The 24,531-nt window shown below is 47.3% G+C and overlaps 1 protein-coding gene across 1 annotated transcript in view; it reads left to right on the forward strand.

Moving 5' to 3' along the window:
- The window catches only part of EMC2 (ER membrane protein complex subunit 2), a 201,185-nt gene that overhangs the window by 159,698 nt on the left and 16,956 nt on the right, over positions 1–24,531 (forward strand). Inside the window, exon 11 of the mRNA XM_082259776.1 lies at positions 14,224–14,328. Within this exon, the coding sequence (XP_082115902.1) occupies positions 14,224–14,328 (105 nt within the window). The remainder of the gene's footprint in view (positions 1–14,223; positions 14,329–24,531) is intronic.

Genomic DNA, 24,531 nt, shown 5'->3' on the forward strand with positions numbered 1-24,531 from the left:
GTGTCATGTATCTGTGTGATGCGGACCTGGACCTGGTTCCGTTGGCTGCACGTGTGCACAGTGTGGCGGTGTTGTCTCGCCGCCTGATTTGGTTAAAATGTTGGTCGGTGGACCAGTCTTCACGTAAGACCTTAGCCAATCTGCCTTATGATGGGTCTCACCTTTTTGGGGAGTCCCTGGATGTGTTGATTAAGGGAATCACCGGGGGTAAGAGCACTCTTTTGCCCCATTTCCCCAAAGCTAAGGGGGCTTCTGGGAAGAAGCATGCCAATTTTCGGCCCCCTCAGGGGTCCTTTCGTGCCTTTCGGCCGCACTACAAGGGCAAGCCGTTCAAAGGTCAAGGCTCTCAGAAGAAGCCCTGGTCTGGTAAACAGAAGTCCGGCCAATCCGGATCTGCAGCCCATAACAGTGCGGCCTGAAGGGGCGCCCTCACCCAGTTTTGGGGTGGGGGGACGCTTGCTCGGTTTTCTTCAGCCCTGGTTGGCCCGTGTGCGGGACAGATGGGTTCAGGAAATCGTTCGATCTGGTTACAAGATCGAGTTTCTCGGCCGGAGAGCAGATTTTTTCCCTCAAATCTTCAACTGTCTCCAGAGCGTTTGCGGGACCTGCACCTGGCGGTGCGGGACCTGAGGGCTCAGGGAGTGGTGGTTCCGGTGCCTCATCGGGACAGATTTCGGGGGTTTTATTCCAATCTGTTCACCGTGCCCAGGAAGGAGGGCAAGGTTCGTCCAATTCTGGACTTGAAGGCTCTGAACCGCTCTGTGCGGGTTCGCAAGTTCCGCATGGAATCCCTGCGGTCGGTGGTGGCTGCCCTGGTTCCGGGGGAATTCATGGCCTCCATCGATTTGAAGGATGCGTGCCTTCACATCCCCATTTTCGAAGGTCACCAGAGGTACCTTCGATTCGCCATTGCGGAGGATCACTACCAGTTCGTGGCGTTGCCTTTTGGTCTCGCCTCGGCTCCGCGGGTCTTCACCAAGGTGCTTGCACCGGTTCTGGCATTGTTGAGGGCCCAGGGCATTTCTGTCCTGGGGTATCTAGACGACATCCTGGTTCGGTCTGCGACCAGCCAGGGTCTGGAGGAGGACCTGTCTGTCACGATGCAAACTCTACAGGAGTTTGGTTGGAAAATAAATTTTCCAAAGTCGACGCTGAGTCCGTCGGTTCGCCTTCCCTACCTGGGAATGATTCTGGACTCGGTACAAGCGAAGGTCTTCCTGCCGGAAGACAAGCTCAGAACTCTTCAGGAGGAAGTCAGGTCCCTCAGGGACGTTCCGCACTCGTCTTTAAGGACGTGCATGAGATGTCTGGGATTGATGGTCTCGGCCTTCGAGGCGATTCCCTTCGCCCAGTTTCACACGCGGGGTCTCCAAGCGGAGATCCTGTCCAAGTGGGACGGGCGACCTCAATCTCTGGATCTTCAGATCTCGTTGAGTCATCGCACCAGAAGAGACCTTCTGTGGTGGCTCCAGTCCCCGATGGTGTCCGGGGGCAAGTCGTTTCGTCCTATCTCATGGACGGTGATCACCACGGATGCCAGCCTGTCGGGCTGGGGTGGTGTTCTGGGCGTTCTGTCTGCCCAGGGGACTTGGTCGGAGGGAGAGTCTTCCCTTCCGATCAACATTCTGGAATTACGTGCGATAAATCTCTGTCTTCATCGCTGGACGGACCGGCTGCAGGGTTGCCCGGTTCGGGTGCAGACGGACAATGCCACGGCGGTGGCCTACATCAACCACCAAGGGGGCACCAGGAGTGCCCGAGCGGCTCGAGAAGTGGCCGACATTCTGTCTTGGGCCGAGACTCATGTCCCGGCGATAACGGCAGTTCACATTCCGGGGGTGGAGAACTGGCAGGCGGACTATCTGAGTCGCCAGACCCTGGATCAGGGGGAATGGTCTCTTCACCCGGCTGTCTTCCAGATGTTGTGCGCGAAGTGGGGTCTTCCAGATGTGGACTTGTTCGCGTCTCGTCTCAACAACAAGGTGAGGAGGTTCGTGGCAAGGACGCGCGACCATCATACTTTGATCAACGCGAGGAAGTCTTCCTCGGGGAAGTTTTATTACCGTACTTGGAAGGCCTATTTTGCCTGGTGTGAGTCCAGGGGGTTTTCACCCCGCACGTACTCGGTTTCCCGTGTGCTGTCTTTTCTTCAGACGGGTGTTGATCAGCGTTTGGCGCTGGCTACGATGAAGGGTCAGGTGTCTGCGCTGGCCGTTCTGTTTCAACGTCCCGTGGCTTCCAACTCCTTGGTTGGCACTTTTATTCAGGGGGTGCGGCATCTGGTTCCTCCTAGGAGGGATCCTCTGCCCCCTTGGGACTTGAATCTCGTTCTGTCTGTGTTACAACGTGCTCCTTTTGAACAGATCAGGGAGATCTCGTTGTCTATGTTGTCCAAAAAGGTCGCCTTTTTGGTGGCGATCACTTCGGCTCGCAGAGTGTCGGAGCTGTCGGCTTTGTCCTGCAAGTCTCCGTACCTGGTTATTCATTTGGATAAGGTGGTCTTGCGACCTAATCCTTCTTTTCTTCCGAAACGTGTTTCGGAATTCCTTCTTAATGAGGATATTGTCTTGCCTTCGCTGTGCGCGAAGCCTAAACATCCAAAGGAGGTGAGATTGCATTCTCTGGATGTTGTTCGGGCGATAAGGGTTTACCTTAAATCGACTGAGTCTTTTCGTAAGACTGACTCCTTGTTTGTTCTTCCAGAGGGTCCTCGGAAGGGCATGGCGGCTTCGGCCTCTACTATCGCCAAATGGATCAGGCATTGAACAGGCCTATGCTTTGCAGGGTAAGGCTCCTCCTGTCCCTGTGAAGGCGCACTCTACTAGATCTTTGAGTACGTCTTGGGCCTGTCGTCATGGGGCTTCTGTAGCCCAGGTGTGTAAGGCGGCGACCTGGTCGACCGTGCACACTTTCACAAAATTCTACAAAGTAGATGTTCAGGCATCGGCGGATGCTTCCTTTGGCCGCAAGGTTCTTAGTGCGGCTGTTCCATAGGGTCCCTTGTTGGGGACTCCTGGCTGTTGGGATAGTTTTTTGTATCCCCTGGTTTTTTGTCCTTTCCTGGGTTGTTGCTCCTGTTGAGCACTTGTTTTTTGCTGTTGCCCAGCTGGTTTCCTTCCTTTGGTAAGGTTCCTTTCTTTGATGCGGAGACTGCGTTGCCTTTTCGGTGTGGATGCGTTTCCCACCCCTCATGTTTGCACTGCTTTGGGACGTCCCCATATGTGACGAATATGAAGAGGCGGCGACTGTCGGAGGACGTAAGAGAAAACGGAATTTTTGTAAAATCTTACCTGTAAAATTCCTTTCTCTGAGTCCTCCGACAGTCGCCGCCCCCGCCCCTCTTTTGGGGTTTGGTTGTATACTCTACTGCTATTCCACTAAAACTGAGATATGGTTGCAGGAAGTAGGAGGGTATTGACTGAGGGGACCACCCCTTGAGGGTGGGATATGTTAAAAGCTTTATTGTTAACATATTCTGTTGCCTAGCTACTCCTTCGGAGCAAAGTCTAATACCCCATATGTGACGAATATGAAGAGGCGGCGACTGTCGGAGGACTCAGAGAAAGGAATTTTACAGGTAAGATTTTACAAAAATTCCGTTTTCTCTTACGTCCTCCGACATTCGCCGCCTCTTCATATTCGTCACATATGGGGTATTAGACTTTGCTCCGAAGGAGTAGCTAGGCAACAGAATATGTTAACATTAAAGCTTTTAACATATCCCACCCTCAAGGGGTGGTCCCCTCAGTCAATACCCTCCTACTTCCTGCAACCATATCTCAGTTTTAATGTCTAGCTTGTCAGAAGTGGCTGGCTCTCTCTGTGCTGGGGCTTTCTGCCCCAGACTCTTTCTTCTTTTTTGAATTTTTGTTTGAGTTTTCTCTCTACCTTTACTTAGCTGTTCTTTTTGTCAGCGTTAGTTCTTCGGATGAAGAGGATCATGCGGGCTGGGTCTCGGGCTGATCCCCCTGGTCGCAGGTCGTGGGTCAGTGGCTTCCCAGCCTGCCATCGAGCGTTCAGCCAGGTAACGCTCCTGGCACAGTGAACGACCCATCCCTGTTCGGTGCAGGGATGATTGGTGAGGTGGCTACCTCACTGGACGCTGTGCGGTTTCTTAACCCCCATTCTGTGCGTCTTGTATGCGACTCTCCCTGCCTCATGTGCAGCGGCTTGTTCGCCTGTGCGGGTCCCCCACGCCATGTGAGGTAAGTGTATTTATGTGGGGACCTGTCTGTCTGGGGGGGTGTCAGTCTGGGACTGTGTAACCTGCCTCTATTCACACTGTTTGTCTCCCTATCTCCCGGCTGCATGCTGTGGGCTGCAAGGGGGGGGGGGGGAGCTGTGTGACACTGTGTGTGTCAGCCTTGTCAGTGTGAGAAGCTGTGTGCTGTGGGGCATGTTTTGTGGCATGTTTGGGCATTATACAGCGATCGCTGCGGCGATCTGACATGTGTTTTTTTATACATGGAAGACATGTGTGCATTACTGTACTGTGGAGCGGCGGTTTCGGCGCCAAACGGCACCATTTTGCCTACACTCGCTCCGGCCGCATGTTCTACATGCATGGCGGCCATTTTCTTGTAGCCTCCCATAGGCTTTCATAGAGCGCCCTGGCAGCATCACTTCCTCTTCTCCAGGAACACCGATCGAGGCAGCAGCAGCGGCGAGGGTCTCCTCAGGTTTTATCCTTCTGTTCTTGCTATCCATTGCCTGTGTTAAGTTTAATATTCCCTGTGGGGGTCTCATTGTGCTTGTGTGTGGTGCGGTGGGCTGCGCTCGCCGCGCTTGATTAAAGGGGCAGTTAACCCTTTATTATCCGGCATTTGTTATAGGGGCAATGGATTCTCAGGAGGGCAAATTTCCTACCGCCTTGGTGGAAAGCCAGGGGACCGCTGTTTCCCCCCCCAGGGGGGGATTTAGCCACTATTGTGGCTGGCCTTGCTGCTCAGGTGCAGATGCTGGTGGCTGCTCAATCTACTAAAAGACCCAGAGTTGCTCTTTCCTCTGATTCTGAGGGTGAAGGTGATGGGGCTGTTATGGCGGGGGCCTCCTTATCGGGGTCCCGCTCCTCCCTGGATCTTGTGGGGTCCGAGGTGGAGGCTGAAGTTGAAGGGGTTGATAATTCTCCCCCTGGCTCGCCTGAAGAGCTTGCAATCATGGATGAATTGATTGCTTCCATAAAGCAAACGCTGCGTTTGCAGGATGAAGTGTGTCCCCCCGCTGCCTTGGCGGCTTATGGGACGCAGAGAAAACGCAGGACGCCGCAGGTTTTTCCCTGCAATGATGATTTTCAGCGCGCTGTTAAGGAACAATGGCGCAATCTGCGCAAACCTTTTGCTGTACCAAGTAGGTTCAAGCTGCGTTATCCTTTCTCGCCTTCCACTGATGAACGGTGGTGTGTGCCTCCCCCAGTGGATCACGCAATTGCGGTTTTAAACAAATCCACTGCGATTCCTGCAGAGGATTCCCCTGTGTTCCGTGATGCCACGGATAGGAGATTGGAGTCTCTTGCCCGTCATACTTATTCTGTTACGGGTTCTATGCTTAAGGCTCTGTTTGCTTCTCTCATGGCGGCCCAGGCGATCGCAAGTTGGACGCAGATGCTTAGGCGCGTCCTAGTGGCCGATTCGGCCTCGCCGGCGACCCTGGATATGGTGGATCAAATCCACCAGGGTGTCATGTATCTGTGTGATGCGGACCTGGACCTGGTTCCGTTGGCTGCACGTGTGCACAGCGTGGCGGTGTTGTCTCGCCGCCTGGTTTGGTTGAAATGTTGGTCGGTGGACCAGTCTTCACGTAAGACCTTAGCCAATCTGCCTTATGATGGGTCTCGCCTTTTTGGGGAGTCCTTGGATGTGTTGATTAAGGGGATCACCGGAGGTAAGAGCACTCTCTTGCCCCATTTCCCCAAGGCTAAGGGGGCTTCTGGGAAGAAGCATGCTAATTTTCGGCCCCCTCAGGGGTCCTTTCGTGCCTTTCGGCCGCACTACAAGGGCAAGCCGTTCAAAGGTCAAGGCTCTCAGAAGAAGCCCTGGTCTGGTAAACAGAAGTCCGGTCAATCCGGATCCGCAGCCCATAACAGTGCGGCCTGAAGGGGCGCCCTCACCCAGTTTTGGGGTGGGGGGACGCTTGCTCGGTTTTCTTCAGCCCTGGTTGGCCCGTGTGCGGGACAGATGGGTTCAGGAGATCGTTCGATCTGGTTACAAGATCGAGTTTCTCTCTCGGCCGGAGAGCAGATTTTTTCCCTCAAATCTTCAACTGTCTCCAGAGCGTTTGCGGGACCTACACCTGGAGGTGCGGGACCTGAGGGCTCAGGGAGTGGTGGTTCCGGTGCCTCATCGGGACAGATTTCGGGGGTTTTATTCCAATCTGTTCACCGTGCCCAGGAAGGAGGGCAAGGTTCGTCCAATTCTGGACTTGAAGGCTCTGAACCGCTCTGTGCGGGTTCGCAAGTTCCGCATGGAATCCCTGCGGTCGGTGGTGGCTGCCCTGGTTCCGGGGGAATTCATGGCCTCCATCGATTTGAAGGATGCGTATCTTCACATCCCCATTTTCGAGGGTCACCAGAGGTACCTTCGATTTGCCATTGCGGAGGATCACTACCAGTTCGTGGCGTTGCCTTTTGGTCTCGCCTCGGCTCCGCGGGTCTTCACCAAGGTGCTTGCACCGGTTCTGGCATTGTTGAGGGCCCAGGGCATTTCTGTCCTGGGGTATCTGGACGACATTCTGGTTCGGTCTGCAACCAGCCAGGGTCTGGAGGAGGACCTGTCTGTCACGATGCAAACTCTACAGGAGTTTGGTTGGACGATAAATTTTCCAAAGTCGACGCTGAGTCCGTCGGTTCGTCTTCCCTACCTGGGAATGATTCTGGACTCTGTACAGGCGAAGGTCTTCCTGCCGAAAGACAAACTCAGAACTCTTCAGGAGGAAGTCAGGTCCCTCAGGGACGTTCCGCACTCGTCTCTAAGGACGTGCATGAGATGTCTGGGATTGATGGTCTCGGCCTTCGAGGCGATTCCCTTCGCCCAGTTTCACACGCGGGGTCTCCAAGCGGAGATCCTGTCCAAGTGGGACGGGCGACCTCAGTCTCTGGATCTTCAAATCTCGTTGAGTCATCGCACCAGAAGAGACCTTCTGTGGTGGCTCCAGTCCCCGATGGTGTCCGGGGGCAAGTCGTTTCGTCCTATCTCGTGGACGGTGATCACCACGGATGCCAGCCTGTCGGGCTGGGGTGGTGTTCTGGGCGTTCTGTCCGCCCAGGGGACTTGGTCGGAGGGGGAGTCCTCCCTTCCGATCAACATTCTGGAATTGCGTGCGATAAATCTCTGTCTTCATCGCTGGACGGACCGGCTGCGGGGCTGCCCGTTTCGGGTGCAGACGGACAATGCCACGGCGGTGGCCTACATCAACCACCAAGGGGGCACCAGGAGTGCCCGAGCGGCTCGAAGTGGCCGACATTCTGACTTGGGCCGAGACTCATGTCCCGGCGATAACGGCGGTTCACATTCCGGGGGTGGAGAACTGGCAGGCGGACTATCTGAGTCGCCAGACCCTGGATCAGGGGGAGTGGTCTCTCCACCCGACTGTCTTCCAGATGTTGTGCGCGAAGTGGGGTCTTCCAGATGTGGACCTGTTCGCGTCTCGTCTCAACAACAAGGTGAGAAGGTTCGTGGCAAGGACGCGCGACCCTCGGGCAGACGCGTCAGACGCGTTAGTGGCCCCGTGGCATCAGTACAGGCTGATGTACGCGTTTCCACCGATTCAGTTGCTGTCCAGGTTCCTTCGCAGGTTACACTCGGAACGCAGCACGGTGATTCTTGTGGCACCGGACTGGCCTCGCCGGTCCTGGTACGCAGACCTCGTGAATCTGGCGGTCGACGCCCCGTGGCGTCTGCCTCTTCGAGACGATCTCCTGTCTCAAGGTCCAATATACCATCCTGCTTTACAGTCGCTGGCTTTGACGGCCTGGCTGTTGAGACCGAGGTCCTGAGGGAGAAGGGTCTCTCCCCAGAGGTCGTTCATACCTTGATCAACGCGAGGAAGTCTTCCTCGGGGAAGGTTTATTACCGTACTTGGAATGCTTATTTTGCTTGGTGTGAGTCCAGGGGATTTTCTCCCCGCACATACTCGGTTTCCCGAGTGCTGTCCTTCCTTCAAACGGGTGTCGATCAGCGTTTGGCGCTGGCTACGATAAAGGGTCAGGTATCTGCGCTGGCCGTTCTGTTTCAACGTCCCGTGGCTTCCAACTCCTTCTTTGGCACTTTTGTTCGGGGTGTGCGGCATCTGGTTCCTCCTAGGAGGGATCCTCTGCCCCCTTGGGACTTGAATCTCGTTCTATCTGTGTTGCAACGTGCTCCTTTTGAACAGATCAGGGAGATCTCGTTGTCTCTGTTGTCCAAAAAGGTCGCCTTTTTGGTGGCGATCACTTCGGCTCGCAGAGTGTCGGAGCTGGCAGCTTTGTCCTGCAAGTCTCCGTATCTGGTTGTTCATTTGGATAAGGTGGTCTTGCGACCTAATCCTTCTTTTCTTCCGAAACGAGTTTCGGAATTCCATCTTAATGAGGATATTGTCTTGCCTTCGCTGTGCGCGAAGCCTAAACATCCAAAGGAGGTGAGATTGCATTCTTTGGATGTTGTTCGGGCGATAAGGGTTTACCTTAAATCGACTGAGTCTTTTCGAAAGACGGATTCCTTGTTTGTTCTTCCAGAGGGTCCTCGGAAGGGCATGGCGGCGTCGGCCTCTACCATCGCCAAATGGATCAGGCAGGCCATTGAACAGGCCTATGCTTTGCAGGGGAAGGTTCCCCCTGTGCCTATGAAGGCGCACTCTACTAGATCTCTGAGTACGTCTTGGGCCTGTCGTCATGGGGCTTCTGTAGCCCAGGTGTGTAAGGCGGCGACTTGGTCGACCGTGCACACTTTCACAAAATTCTACAAAGTAGATGTTCAGGCATCGGCGGATGCTTCCTTTGGCCGCAAGGTTCTTAGTGCGGCGATTCCCTAGGGTCCCTTATGGGGACCACTGGCTGTTGGGATAAGTTTTTTATCCCCTGGTTATTTGTCTTTTCCTGGGTTGTTGCTCCTGTTGAGCACCTGTTTTTTCCTGTTGCCCAGCTGGGTTCCTTCCCTTGGTAAGGTTCCTTTCTTTGATGCGGAGACTGCGTTGCCTTTCGGCGCGGATGCGTTTCCCACCCCTCATGTTTGCACTGCTTTGGGACGTCCCCATATGTGACGAATATGAAGAGGCGGCGACTGTCGGAGGACGTAAGAGAAAACTGAATTTTTGTAAAATCTTACCTGTAAAATTCCTTTCTCTGAGTCCTCCGACAGTCGCCGCCCCCGCCCCTCTTTTGGGGTTGGTTGTATACTCTACTGCTATTCAACTAAAACTGAGATATGGTTGCAGGAAGTAGGAGGGTATTGACTGAGGGGACCACCCCTTGAGGGTGGGATATGTTAAAAGCTTTAATGTTAACATATTCTGTTGCCTAGCTACTCCTTCGGAGCAAAGTCTAATACCCCATATGTGACGAATATGAAGAGGCGGCGACTGTCGGAGGACTCAGAGAAAGGAATTTTACAGGTAAGATTTTACAAAAATTCCGTTTTTCCCAGTCTTTGAAGCTGAATAACCACAACTTGAGGGCATTGTTTGGCCTTTATAAGTTTCATTGAGATTGGGAGAATCATGTTTTCATATCGGTTATCTAAGTTACTGCTTCCTTTTGCTTCTTGTCTCATAAGATTTGGTGATGTCTTTACTGTGCTGCTCTTTATTCTCCTTGATGAACTGGACTTTGTATTTGAGGCCTTCGGTATCCTTCCATTTATGCATCTCCTTGCTTCTGCTTCACCCATTCTGGGGATCTGGAATTATTTGGTGCATTCATAATTTCTGCTTTCCGCCAGTTCCTACTGTGGAAAAAGTTAACACTAATGTCATCTGTTAAGTGAAGTGTTGCATGCCCCAAGTTCGCCTTCCCAAGATTCAGAGTTGAAAAGAGATTGCCCCACTGCTGCTTCTGCATTTTTAAGATCCATATGAATCTCCAATTTTTGGTCTGTTCCCACTGCCAGCCTGAAGTCACTATGGATACCTCCGTCCATTCAACTATTACCCTTTGCGAACTGTCTGGGTTTCCGGAGTACCCGAGGAGTTGCCTCTTGCCCTGAACCTAAATCTGAAATCTGGTTTTAGCATATCTTTCTTCTGGATCTTTGCAGTAGTCTAGCATAAAACTTTGCCTTTGACCTGTAACCTACCAGTTGTACTGGCTATGGTTCTCCCTATGGATACCCCCCCCCCCCCCCTCCTTTCCCTCTGATGCTCCTACACGTCTTCTTTCTTTCTTTCTTTCTCTGGACTACCTTGATCTCTCTTGTCCTTTACTTCTTACTCCTGTCAGGGTCTGTACAGTCGTCCTGTTTTTGGCCTAGGAATGAGGAGGCCACAGACCTCCCTTTTCTTTTTATCTTCTTCTTTTGGGACTATTGGGATGGACTGGTTCTCATGTCAATTCACCGGCAATTTCCCTAAGGCATTAACCAAGAATTGCCCTACAGAAAAGGCCATATTATACTTCTAACGTCTTGTTTTAATTTTCTTCTCTGAACGGTTTATTGAGCATGTCCCTCTAGACTAATGTTAATGTTACTCTAGATCTTTAACCTGAATTGTATTTTATATCAACCTTCTCTGCTTAAGACTTTGCCCTCTTGTGTCGTATGTCTAAGTGCCGGTTCACATATGTGCGGCTGCGGCGATCGCATATAATATCGGAGCGCACTGCTCCTTCATTATATGCGATCGGGTGTGCGGTGCGAATTCAGCCATACACTGTGTATGGCTAAATTCGCACTGCACCCGCAGTAAAGTCGCACATGACCCTTTTTTTGAGCCACATCAGAATCGGATCGCACAGTGGTTCACACTTGTGCGATCCGATCCTGTGCGAACTGTAAGATCGCACTGCGATATGCGATCAAACTGGGGTGTCGTTAAGTTTACATTGACACCCCCAGCGTATCGCATATGGCAGTGTGAACTGCCAAGGGTGCGTTTGCGATGCAGGAACAGGCTGCGAATTTGCAGCCTTCCCGCATCGCATAAGTTTGAACCGAGCCTAAAGGTTCCTTTATTTTTGATGTTCTATACAATGACGTTTGTTGACAGCTTACATTTTGTTCTCCTGTAACCTATCTTTTTTGAGCTGTAACTTGCATATTCCAATAAAACATTTAAACAAGGAAACTTTGCCTTTTGTGATGAAACTTCCTGTAATAAAGACCATTTCTCCCTCTTATTGTGCAGGGTGAATGGTCTTGTACCTTGTTTCCCTATAGTTTTCTGCCAGCAGTCTGTAGTGGGTGGAACTCGTGGGCCCCTCTTCAGCTCTTCTCTTTGCACAGTCTATGCGCAGCCCGGTGATATTACTGCATCTTTTTTACAAGGGTTTACTGGGTTTACAAAAGCATTTGGTGCACTCAAAGTGACTTTATATCCTTTGTGGCTTTTAAAGAATATATTCAAATGAGTTTTTGTACCTGGGGTTTAGTTTTAAGCTGCTTTACTCCTACAGCATCTCGTAGATTAGTCCTTCAGGTTTAGAATTGGAGAAGTCTTCACTTTCCATCTTTTGAAATATCATAATATAAAATTCTTGTCTCCCAGTCTACGTCCTAAAGCTTCTGGTGCTGGGGTTACTTCTACATAGTTGGATCATTACTGAAACAATGTGAAGGTGCCTGATTTGTAAATATAGATATAAGCTGGAAATGACCTGCTGCCCCTTAAATGTGTATACTACACAAATTTAACAGATTAAAACAAAAAAAGTAGGCTCTGGTTCTAAATATACCAATAAACGGATAATGTGCAAATTATTCAAACAAATGTGGTGTGACAGTGAATTCAACCATTAGGTGCTCTAAACAAAAATAAGTGCCTTACCAAAAAAAATATAATAATGAGATCCGCATCCAAATCAATTAATAATAGTGTGTAAAATAGTAAATGTGGCACTTCTCAAAAAAAGGGATCAAATATTGTGATTCAAAAATCAGTCAAACATTAGTGTACTAAAATTTAGGGATAGAAAGTCCAAGAAATTGTCCATGAAAGTGTGTCCAACACCGTGCAGTAACAAAGGATCAGGAAATTTATCCACCTCGTGAGCTGTGATACATAGAATGCTCACCAGAAATCAGCAGGTCCCAGAGACCTATATCGCTCTGCATATGATCCATGCACAATATAGATGGACACTCTCCTCCTCCTTAATTTGGTAGATCTAGATAACACCTATCTCTCCTCCAAAGAATGTCAGGACAGCTCTCTCAATATATAAGAAAAATAGGGGACAGGAAACCCAATAGTGTAATCCCGTTTATTAAAATAGAAAAAATTAGAAGATGTGCGCTTCCATACAGAATGCCCTCCTGGCACAGGAAAGCATGGCCCAAATTGAATGTTGTCTCTGTTTAGAGAGGTGACTGCTCACTTCTATTACAAAGCCTAGTGCCATGTACTTGGCCAGCGTGCGTTCCATGGCCAAGGGGCGGGACGATGTTCAGACTTCCTGATGACGCAAAATGCATTGTGGTCTGAACATCACCCGGACTTCCTGTTAACCACCGACTTCACTTCCCCTCGGCTGTGGAACGCACCCTCGATAGGGCTGCTTTACCCTATCGAGGTAGAAGAAGCCTCCTCAGTCAGACTGTCAGAACCTATGCAGTGAACTGCAAACCTTCTGGGTCCTGGCTTCTACCCTGGCCAATGACATAGTGGGCCCCAAAAAGATGGTGGACATGGCAGAGGGAGACCAATATTTGTAAGTTTGTGACCGTTACCGATTATTTAAGAAAAAAATGTGTGAATATTAGCCCCCAATAATCGGCCGCACCGATAATCGGTCGCCCCCTACTCTTTTGTCCCTTGTATCCATGTGAGATGAAACTTTAGTTCCTTCTGTATTCTCAGGAACTGCCATTTTTGGACTTCTTGTAATCCTTTTAATTTAAACCCTCAGGGATTCTTCCCAGGCAGCTTCAGACTCTCATCAACATTTAGGTTTGTGATGATCAGGTCACTTGAGGCACAGGGCGCCTTCTGGCCTAGAAGAGTTTTAAAACCGCTTCTCAAACAGAACATCGTTGTTCAATCCCTCTGTCCATCTACAATTCTCCAAGAGGAGCTTACTTTTTCCTTCTTTTCATGATACAGGCTGTAAGTCTGTCTGACAGCCACTGATGCCTTGTGTTTGACATCCTGGACCAGTCTTGTAGGGCCATTCAGTTCCAGTTCTACCATCTTTGTTGATCAGGTAACCAGCTTCAAGTTTGGTCTTTAGGATTTGGTTTGCTCTCCTAAATTTTGAAACATTCCCCCCTGGTTGTTAATGTTTCTTGTTCTTCCAGTCTCTAACATTGGTTGTTGGACTGCCACCCGGTCTTCTGTTCTCTTCTGCCAGAGGAAGTATGCAGTCTCATCAAATGCCAAGTTTGAACATGGGTCCTTCAGACAGCTGCAGATAGTCCCCAGTTTTCCTTTGTCCTTAGGCGTGTTAGTGTTTGCTAGTTGCCCTCTCCCAAGTTGGACTGCCTTTTGACATCCTAAAGGCGAGAGTACTCCAGTGCCCCTCAGTGGTTGAGAAAGAAAACAGGATTTTTGTACCTTTTCTTGGAGTCCATTGAGAGCCACAGGTCCCACCCATCTGTGGTATGATCATGCTCTTGGTACTGCTTTGCTCCAAAACCGAGGCATACTGGAAGTAGGAGAGGTTATCCTGGGGTGGACTTCAGGTTTTCTTTTTTTTTTGTGTGTCTACTGCTCCTATAGGTGGCAGCCTTCCTGCGTTCCTCAATGGGCCTCAAGAAACAGATTTTACAGTGATTACAAAAATCCTATTTTTCCAGGAATATTCTTTTTTTTTACTAATTACAACTTCTGTATGGATTACACGGTTTTATTTCCATGAGATATAATTCCTTTCATTTGTCATTGAGAATTCCTGGCATTTTTCGATTTCTTTTTAACACAATCTCGATTGACAGCTAGTGATTTAAGCACCAGAAACTCTCAAGATGGCCACATGAAATCAGTAGAATTGTTTTACTTGTGCATAGTGACATCAGAAGATGAAGTAGTTGCATTGACTGTAATTAATCTCCATTAGGGTTTAGGTGATATTTACTGATCATTTTAAATTGCTGTTATTTTCAGTCATCAGTCCACATCGCTTCCAACCCCAAAGCTAGTGCAAAAATGAAGAAGGATAATGTAAAGTTTGCCACTTGGGCCTCTAATCAGATAAAGAGAGCATACCAGGTAAGTTTTGTACACAGTAAGACATCTTTTATGTATTAAAACAGAACTCCCGGATATGCGAATATTGTCTAAATACATCCAAATACAAGAGCCTGTGTATTCTTTCTTTGTGTTTTTCCTCCAAATCTGTGCAGTAATCCAATATGAAACTTGCCTCTGTGCCGGAGCTGCCTATAATAAAGACCGCTCACTGCTGCCCCCTCTCTCCAAGGTGTGCAAGGTGATTGGTCTTGTATCCACAGATTGTTGTGGGTGGGGCCTGCTGGGTCCATCCCATAGCTCTATTTTCTGCATAGACTATGTACAGCACAGTGAGAATGTCACTGCTCCTTTTACAAGGTAATATCTGGGTTTTGCAAAGGCAATTGCCGCACACAAAGTGATTTTATATCCTTTGTAGCTAGTGAGGAACATATTTAAATGTAAGTTCTCATGCCTATGGTTCACCTAAGTCTGCCTCAATTGTATTACCGTCTTTAACTGTATTAAAGCGGTAGTATCCCAGTACAAAAAAAAAAACCCTGCAAGACAATGGCACAATGTGCTAGTATGCATCGCATACTAGCACGTTATGAAATACTTACCTTAGAACGAAGCCCCCACGCGGTCGCCCGGACACTGCTAAGGGAGCGGTCATGTTCCCTCTACGTCTCTTCCAGGTTTGGCGGCTCCGGCGCTGAGTGGCCAGAGTTGCGATGATGTCACATGCGCGCGCGGGAGTTCACTTTCCGTCAAGGAGCTCTAATGGTCCGCCGGTCCTTCAGAGCACATGCGCCGCTGGTGTGCAGGGTGAATCTCTCCTAAACCATGCAGGTTTAGGAGATATTATTTTACCTTATTATAGGCTTACCTGTAGGTAAAAGTTAAAAAGCGGAGTATACTACCGCTTTAAATAAATCACCTCTGTCTGCCTAGCAGGTCCGTAAATCTTGGACATAAGCTTTGTAGAAGTCTCAACTTTTGCCTCTGCTAAAAATATTTGAATCCCATAAATTAAATGGTAATGTTTTAGTAGCCAGTTAGTTGATATTTTTCCTTCACTTTTTGCCCTGAGTACATAACAGAAAGGGAGAAGAAGTCTCTGCAGAGTGAGTAGAAATGCTCCCTTACACCGTTGTCATCAGAAGTGTCCATTTGGAAGATTTCCCCTCTACAGGCTGTCCCCAGGTTACAGACCAGATATGTTCTGTAGGTTTGTTCCGAAGTTGAATTTGTATGCAAGTTGGAACAGGTACATTAAGTGTAACTCCAGCCCAAAAAATGTATACGTTTTTAGACCGCATAGGGAAGGGTTAACACCCCCGTAACATTTGTTGTACTGTCTGTGCCCCTGTTCAGAAGATTTCACCTGTGACAATTGGAATTTGAAAATTTTGGGTTGTCGTGGAAAAAGGATTGGTAGTAAAGGTTCAGTGGAGACCCCTTTTTCCCATGATAACTTACAAGAGTGAATTTCCCTTCCTAAGGGTAAATTTCCTCTCACTTCTTGTCTCCCTCCGTTTGGAAGTATGAGTTGTATATGAGTCGGATGTATGTAATTTGGGGACTGTCTGTATATTTGACTCAAATTTTGGATTCTCGCTCACTTTTCAGTCTTGGTAACAACCAGGACAAAAAGAGCTAAAGCTCCCTATTGTAATGGGAATGAAAACGTTATAGGGGTCCTAACCCCTCAACACTATTCAAAACTTAAAATACTAAAATCTTTTTTTTTTTTTTTTCTATAAAAATAACAAACTTGTCGTCGTTTTGCACAGAGCAACCTGGATCCTCCTCCACTCGGGTCCCTTGCCGGCACTCCTGGCCCCTACCTCCTGTCGAGTGCCCCTACAGCAAGCAGCTTGCTATGGGGGCACCTGAGCTGAGCCACAGCCATCTGTGTCCATTCAGACGCAGAGTCGCTGCCCACCCCTGCCCCTTCTTTCTCCTCATTGGCTAACTGAATTTGATTGACAGCAGTGGGAGCCAGTGACTCTGCTGCTGTGACTCTGCTGCTGTGACTCTGCTGCTGTGACTCTGCCGATCAGGAGGGAGAGTCCTGGACGGTCGAGGCACTCGTGCACACCGATGGATCGAGGTGGGGCTCAGGTAATGAATGCATTAAGATAAAAAACCTTCTGCCTTTAGAATCACTTTAAGCAGGCCATAGATTATGCCGTTTTCTTCAACCACAGATTGAGGGAAAGAAGATTGCTCGATTCCTCCAGCAACAAATTCAGGGTTGCTGGGGAAGTTGCTCCCACAACGCTATTGTGTTCTGTCAGCAGGGAGCGGAGGGAGCCTTCCCCACTGGCAGAATACAATGATCACTGCTGGTGGCTATAGCCACTGGCAGTGACCGAGCGAAAAACCAAACACAGTCTGGTTGTTCTGAGGCAGATTGACTTCAGTAGAACCAGCCTGCCCATAGATGGGTAGAAATGTGGCTGTTTCGGCTGGAACCAGAGGAATTTCGATCCGTCTAAAATTGTGTTTGCAGATACATTCTAAGCTTTAATTTTTAGAGGAAGAAGGCAGCATTTGGCAAGGAGGAATGCATTACATTAATGCTTAGATAGGACATCTATGTGATCCTTTCCTTTTTTTATTTTCCAAGCTGATGAATTTCAGAATGCCCAGATCCATTTTTCTAATTGCAGATTTAGCAAAGTTGAAATAACATTAGCCAAACTATTTGGTTTCTAAAAGCCTGTTCCATGTGATTAATGTGGACAAAATAATTGCTCGTCAGACAGAACGACCTCAATCAGCTTGTCCTTACCAGAGATCAGAATTATGTTTGACATTCTATGTGTGTACTAGTGCTATTTCTTCAGGCATACTTGCACACCTCGGCTAACTAAGTCCAGGCAGACTGGATCATGAGCAGGCCTGTGCTTGGTGCTGTTAGTGTGAATGTTTCAGAATGCTGTCTTTTCAATCACTTTGTAGGTAATGTTTATACAACCTGATGTGTTTTAAACAACGTTTGAAGTTTTTACGGTACAGCATATGTGTTTTATTTGTGACATTCTAGCTTTATTACATCTCAAGAGGAAATTTATATCATGTTGAGATTTCTCTGTAGAAACCTCTGGTGCCCTTTGTATTTAAACCAAACGTATACTATAGTAAAAGCAAGAAAACCGAGATTTTGTTTTTTTTCGGAGCTGCCAAGGGCTTCCACAACGGCGGGTCTCAATCTTTGACTCCAAAGTAAAGCGCTGAAGATCAAGCTCTAACCTGTTACTTCCATCCCTTAAAGTGCTTCTAAAGCATAAAGGTTTTTTCACTTGCAATGCATTCTATGGATTAGGGTAAAAAACCACCTGTGTACTTGAATCCCCCCTAGCTTATTCCCAATTTAGCACTGTGCATGAGAGCAACATCTATCCTAGCTGTGTCCCTCCTCACTGGGCACATCGATAGCAGCAGAAGCCATTGGCTCCCGCTGCTGTCAAACCCTGTGACTAAGGGAACGGCCGAGTTCCACCATAGAAAGTGCACTCAATAGGTGGAGCCAGGAGCGGCGGCGGGGGACTCGAATAAGGGGATCGGAGCTGCTCTGTGCAAAACCATTGCACAGAGCAGGTAGCTATGACATGTTTATTATTTTAATAGAGAAATAATTACCCACTTTAAGACCAGAAGATTTTGCTGCTTAATGACCAGGCCCTATTTTGTGATTCGGCACTGTTACTTTAACGGACAATTGCGTGGATGTGCGACGCTGTACCCAAACAAAATTGACGTACTTTTTTTTTTCTCACAAGTAGAGCTTTCTTTTGGTGGTATTTGATCCCCTGTGCGATTTTTATTTTTTGCGATATAAACAAAAAAATAGCAACAATTTTGGAAAAAAAAACAATATTTTTCACATTCTGCTTAATAACATCCCCCCCCCCCCCCAAAAAAAAAAAGTGTAAAAATCTAAATTTTTTAACATTTTAGGCCAATTTGTTTTCTGCTACATATTTTTGGTAAAAAACAAAACAATAAGTGTATTTTGATTGTTTTGGGCAAAAGTTATTTATGTCAAGATTTATGTCATTTTTATAGTGTTTTTTTTTTTTTACTAGTAATGGCGGGGATCTGCGATTTTTTTTTTTTTGTGGGATTGCGACATTTTGGCGGATAGATCGGACCCCTAACTGACATTTTTGACACTTTTGGGGGTACAAGTGACATTACTACAGTAATCAGTGCTAAAAGTATGCACTGTTACTGTAATAATACCATTGGCAGGGAAGGGGTTAATACTATTGGTGATCAAGGGGTTAAATGTGAGCCTAGGGGAGTGATTCTAACTGTGGGGGGGGGGGGGGGGTGGTTGGGCTTGTGAGATGACCATAGAGACATGCGATCCTATATAGCAGGATCGCATGGTCTCTGTGATCATCTCAGGGAGAAGGACAGACGGCTGTGTTTACATCAGCCATCCGTCCTTCTCTGTCAGCGGGGGGAGATCGCGGGTGGCCGGCGGCCATCGGAGCCGCCTGTCACATGCACTGGCTTCCCCGCTGACGAGTGGAGGCGGGAGCGCGCCGCGCGCTCGCCCCCTAGCTCCTCCCAGGCGAGCACCATACATGTATGGGACTTTGCCTGGGAGAGCCAACCTGTGGCGGTTGGTCGGCAAGTGGTTAAAATCGATTTAATCATTGGTCAATGTGATGAATGGCTTTTTGACTAGAAAAGTTTCAGGAAGGGAGGTGCCAAAGCTAGACCTTGACCAAAACATAAATTTGCATGGCTGAGTAACATGGATTCCAGTGCACCAGTAAAGCTCTGAAAGAATAATGGGAGGTATTTGTAGGTACATCAAAGAACCCACATTTGAAGTGGATCTGAACTTCAAAAGAGGGTTTGCTATGTTCTAAAAACTTCTAGCATTATTGCGCCTATGTAGTATACTGAAAAAAAAACATCCGTGCTCATCCTTTGCCTAGGAACTCCTCCTGTGTCTTATAGCTGTAAATCTTCAGTGTAAGATCTTCTAAGGGATTCCTATCCATCATTGCCAGTCTCATGAGATTTGGAGTAAGAATAGGTGTTGTCACTACTGTGCTGTTCACTGTCATCCTTGCTGGACAGGAAGGTGTACATGAGAACTACAGTGCAAGGATCTCCCTGCTTCTGCTTTATTCATTCTGTGGATCTATGCTTTCTGAACCTCTTCTTGCTGCTGCAATCATCTATCACTTGTCAGATTACCAATCATCAGCGTGACAGCACTGGCATGAGGAAACAATGCCCTTCCTCTGACAAGATGTCAGAAAACCAGGCATGGTAAGTCCATAGTGGGAAAAAAGATCAGTTACGGGGGGCCAACCTACTTGCATATATCAGTACTTGGTGACTTGACTTTTGCTCTACGTTTGTCTCATTTGAGGAACATCTCCCACGGAGTACAGTTCCTTTTTAAAATCAACATTTTTTTTGCTGCCATTACTTGTGTCTATTGAAAATGTTAGTTACCTGTTTATTCCAAGATTTTAACACTTTGAGTCACTGACCTGGAACAAGTATGTAAGTCAGCAGAGAAAGTACAGGAGAGAAGACAGCCAAGCAACACGCATCTTTAAAAGGAAGTCAGAAATGATGGCATCTGTGTTTATTTTAGTACAGATTTCTTTTTATGCCTGCTGTCCGTTTTTACTACAGTACTGTGCAAACATTTTAGGCAGGTGTGAAGAAATCCTGCAAATCAAGAATGCTTTCAAAAATGTATATTTTGTTTACTTTTATCAGTTTACAGAATGCAAAGTAATTGAAGAAAAAAATCAATATTCGCTATGAATGCCGTTTTGGCTTCAGACCAGAATCCGTTCTTACACTTGCACACTTTGTACACTTGCACAAAGTCGGGGATTTTGGAGGATTAGAGTCAGGTGTATGATCACTTATACCAAGCAGGTGCCAATGATCATCAATTTCTTATGTAGATTTAAACACAGTCATTAACTGAAACAGCTGTGTAAGAGGCTTAAAACTGGGTGACAGCTATATTCTGCTACTAAGGTGAGGTTGTAAAGGACTAGTTTCATGTCACAGGTCATACACCATGACAAGACCGGGCACAGCAACAAGACACAAGGTAGGTATACTGCATCAGCAAGGTCTATCCCGGGCAAAGATTTCAAAGCATACTGGGGTTTTAAGATGTGCTGTTAAAGCTCTTTTAAAGAAGCACAAAGAAACAGGCAACAATGAGGACGGTAGATACAATGGTCAGTCAAGGAAACTTAAAGCGGAATTCCACCCAAAAGGGGAGGCTCTGTTTGTTTGCACCCCCCCCCCTCCACTCCCACATTTGGCCATTCACACAAGGCTCCTCAAATTCTGGATGGACTCTCTGCACACTGCTATACACCCTTTCCAGCAAATTATGCAATGAAAAACAGGGATTTTTAGCGCGCACATATTGCAATACATGCTTTAAGCTGGCCAACTGTCTCAAAGTAATCCCTCTTATGGCCAATCTTACACTGCCTTGCCACTGCAAATGCTAAGGTGGACACCATGCCACTAGCACAGGTATAGATTTTCTCTGTTGTAACGCAGGTCAGTGACCAGACCTTAACCTAGTAGCTCTCCCCCACCTTGTGTCTTTATGCCCCAAGTTGGCATGGTGTCCACCGTAGCATATGCAGTGGTAAGGCAGTGTAGGTCTGACCATAAAAGGGATTACTTTATCAAAGTTGGCCAGCTTAAAGCATGTATTGCAATATGGGTGAGATAAAAATCCCTGTTTATCATTCTTATATTGACGGACACAGCTCTCCATACTTGGAACCATAGGGTTATATTGCCTTATACAGGAGTAGGACACTAGGCAGAAAAAAGACTTGGCTATGCCTATGGGCAGTCCTAGGTGGTATACATCCCCTTCTCTGCTATAGGCCTTCAGTTTTGTTTCTGCCTAGTCAGGACTTTCACTAAATTCTACAAAGTGGATGTGTTGGCATCTGCTGATGCTTCCTTTGGTTTTGCAGGCTGCTGTTTAGAGGGTCTGTTCCCTCTTTTTGGGGGTGTATTTTCAGGTTTTGCTCTGGTTGTTTTTTGTTGCGCTCCTCTTTACCTGGTTTTGGCATTGTGTTTAACCTTGGGATTTTTTGCTGTCCCACCCCCTCATGTTTGGAGACGTCCCTATAGTTCTGAATATGGAGCGCTGTGTCAGTCAATGAACAAATAAGAAAATGGGATTTTTGTACTTGCCATAAAATAAATTTCTCTGAGTTCAGTGACGAACACAGCACCCACCCCTCTATGGAGTTTTGATACTTCTGACATTGCTTGTTACTAAACTGAATGTCTATAGCAATGAGGGGCATGTATACCACCTAGGATTGCCTATAGGTGTATCCAAGTCTTTTTTCTGCCTAGTGTCCTACTCCTATAGGGTGTCGATATAACCCTATGGTTCTGAATATGGAGAGCTGTGTCCGTCAATGAACGCAGAGAAATGGATTTTACGGTAAGTACAAATCTCCCATTTTTTTCATTGCATAGTTTTCTGGAAAGGGTGTATAGCAGTGTGCAGAGGATCCATCCAGAATTTGTATTGTTAATATGTGGTCACACTCCTTTAGCACCTAATAGTTTAAATACAAGTACACGCTATGGGGATTTAAGCACAGGTATATCTTTTCTCCTCCATTCACAAGGCTTAGCATGACTCGCGCATGTGCAGTAGGAAACAGGTTGTGAAGCCGCAAGGTTTCACTTCCTGTTTCTCTTACTAAGGATGCCGGCGCCTAAAGGCTCCTACTGCTGTCTATAAAATCCAGTGGCAGGAGGTGGGGATTGGCAGGAGGTGGGGATTGGGAGTGAGCCCACACAGGTGCCCCGAAGGAAAGCGGCTTTCCGTGGGGGCACCCAGTGAAGGGGAGGGGCTTGGGGCGCCTAGGGGGACCCCAGAAGAGAATTGGGGCTGCTCTGTGCAAAATTATTGCACAGAGCAGGTAAGTATAGACATGTTGTTTTTGTTTTTTGTAAAGCAGGAAGGTTTACAACCACTTTAATGTATTGAAGTGTGCTTGAATATTACCAAAAGCTTTTTGTATCCCCCTCCATGGAACAATCACAGTGTTTTGTTCCAGCAGCCATGTTAGAAGTGTAGCCGGTATTATTTAATCAGTGGCTACACACTTTAATATTTTAGTTTTATCCCCTCCGTGTTTACTTGGAACTCCGAAATCTGACCTGATTTCTTCAAAAGCCTTGGTGATTTTATCGAGAGATTCCCAAGCATTAACGTGGCTGTGCTGTATCAGAGCTGTTTCTGGAAGGAATTGTACCTCCCGAGCATCAGATTAGGACCATTCCTGTTTGCCTGGGAATGGAAGGGGAGCGGCAGAAGAAAAGACACTCTGTTCTTGCTCAGTGCCAGGCAGGCTTTAGTCTACTAGTTCAATGAGTGGAAATAAAGTAGCTCATGCCACTGTATAAAGTCTTTTATAGACCGCTGTTATGGGAATGGTCACAGGTGGATTGCACCTAGGGTGTTCCCTACAAACGCATTGTAACACTTTATCAATGACCTGTTACTGGTTTCTACGCCCGTATACCAAAAACAAAGTGCAGGATACTCTGTCTACATAGAGAAAGCATAAAACTGAAAGATAAGTGGTTCCTGTTCTTTACTATTTGTTGCATGTACTCCTTGCACTAAGTGCACAACTCTGAGATTGGGTCTCTTTAAAGCCAGCCCCCCCTTACTAAACTAACTTTTACAGTGCTACCATTTCTGCTCCTTCCTCCATTGCAGCTGCCCCAAAATATCAGATTTCTAAGTTTACAAGAAGCAATTGTCACCCTTCCTCTCTCATTTAAAAGCGGAACTTCACCCATAACAATTTGATAGAAAATGTCCTTTAGCAAGGAACATACATTCCACATTAATAATTATGATACCAAAATTAGTGTGTTGTAAATTGCTTCCAGCATTGCTCCTGTCCCTTCTTGCTGGAGGCTGAAGCCTAGAGCCCCTGAACAGCAATAAATCAAAGCGGAACTAAACCCATTGATTTAACGGTTTAAAAAAAACAGTTACATTCCTGGAATGCCGGGATTGCTAACTGTCACATATGCTTGTGTCAACCAAACTGGCAAACCATCAAATGTCTGGTGTTCTAACCGATCATATGTGCAGCACCATGGCAGTTGAAGATCAAACAGAAGAAGCTTCCCTGGCTGTAAAGGATAGGAGGGTTTATTTCCACTTTAATGCTGTTAGCAGATCATCCTCTACAAACCCAGCAGTGCCTAAAAATGCAGAAAAACAGAGTATGTGCACAGCGGGGTGAGTTTGTATTACTGGATTTCAAACAGTATAGATGCTTTTTTTTATTTTTTTTCCATAAAAGTTTTGTTGAATGAAAAAACAGGTATACAAAATTACAAGCTAGGCTACAAAAAGTGCGACATGAGAATTGCACCGTGTACATAAATAAAATATCTTAGCATTAGAACAATGACCTCGTCTATATAGAACAATTATGTTGGGACGAGCACCTGGGCTATGAAAGATCATACTCATGTACCACAGTGGTACATTGAAGGGGTAGGGTTAGCCAGGTTGATCAAGTTCACTCGCTTCGGTCAGGCCAATGAAAAGGTTTAAATAGTTATTTAATAGGATCACCGCGTAGATGTAGCCTAGAATGTTGGCAGAGAATTTTGAGATGGAGGAGGAGGGGATAGGGAGGTCACTAGGGACCAGGGCAGAAGAAGAGGAAGAAAGGATAAAGCGGGAAAGAAATGAAAAGAAACAAGAGTAAAGAAAGGGAGGAAGAGAGGGGGAGAGGAATAGGGAGACAAGAAGGAGAAAGAAAAAAAGACGGGGGGGGGGGGGGGCAAGGGGGAGAGCAGTACTACAACATCAACAACTGCCCCCTCCCCTCCTCCCTGTCCTATAAGGGGAGATGTGGATCAAAAAGCAAGGAATAGGATAGTCAGAAAGGTCACTGCTTCATCGACTTGGAGTTGAATTCACTCACTGCCCCATAACCGTCTTGTAGGTCATAGAGCAGGGGTACTCAAATGTAAACTTGAAAGGTCCACTTACAAATTTTCCATTCAGTCCGAGGTACAGAAAAGTGACCGTCAAATTCCAAATACAGAACGCCAACAACAAAAAAAGGCATTCCCCAAAACTTGCCCCCATCCAATGCAGAGCGAGCATTGTGCGTGCCCCCATTAATGCAGAGTGACCATGTGCGTGCC

The sequence above is a fragment of the Pelophylax lessonae genome (assembly GCF_965119305.1).
Source record: "Pelophylax lessonae genome assembly, chromosome: 5".
Classification (NCBI taxonomy): Eukaryota; Metazoa; Chordata; class Amphibia; order Anura; family Ranidae; genus Pelophylax; species Pelophylax lessonae.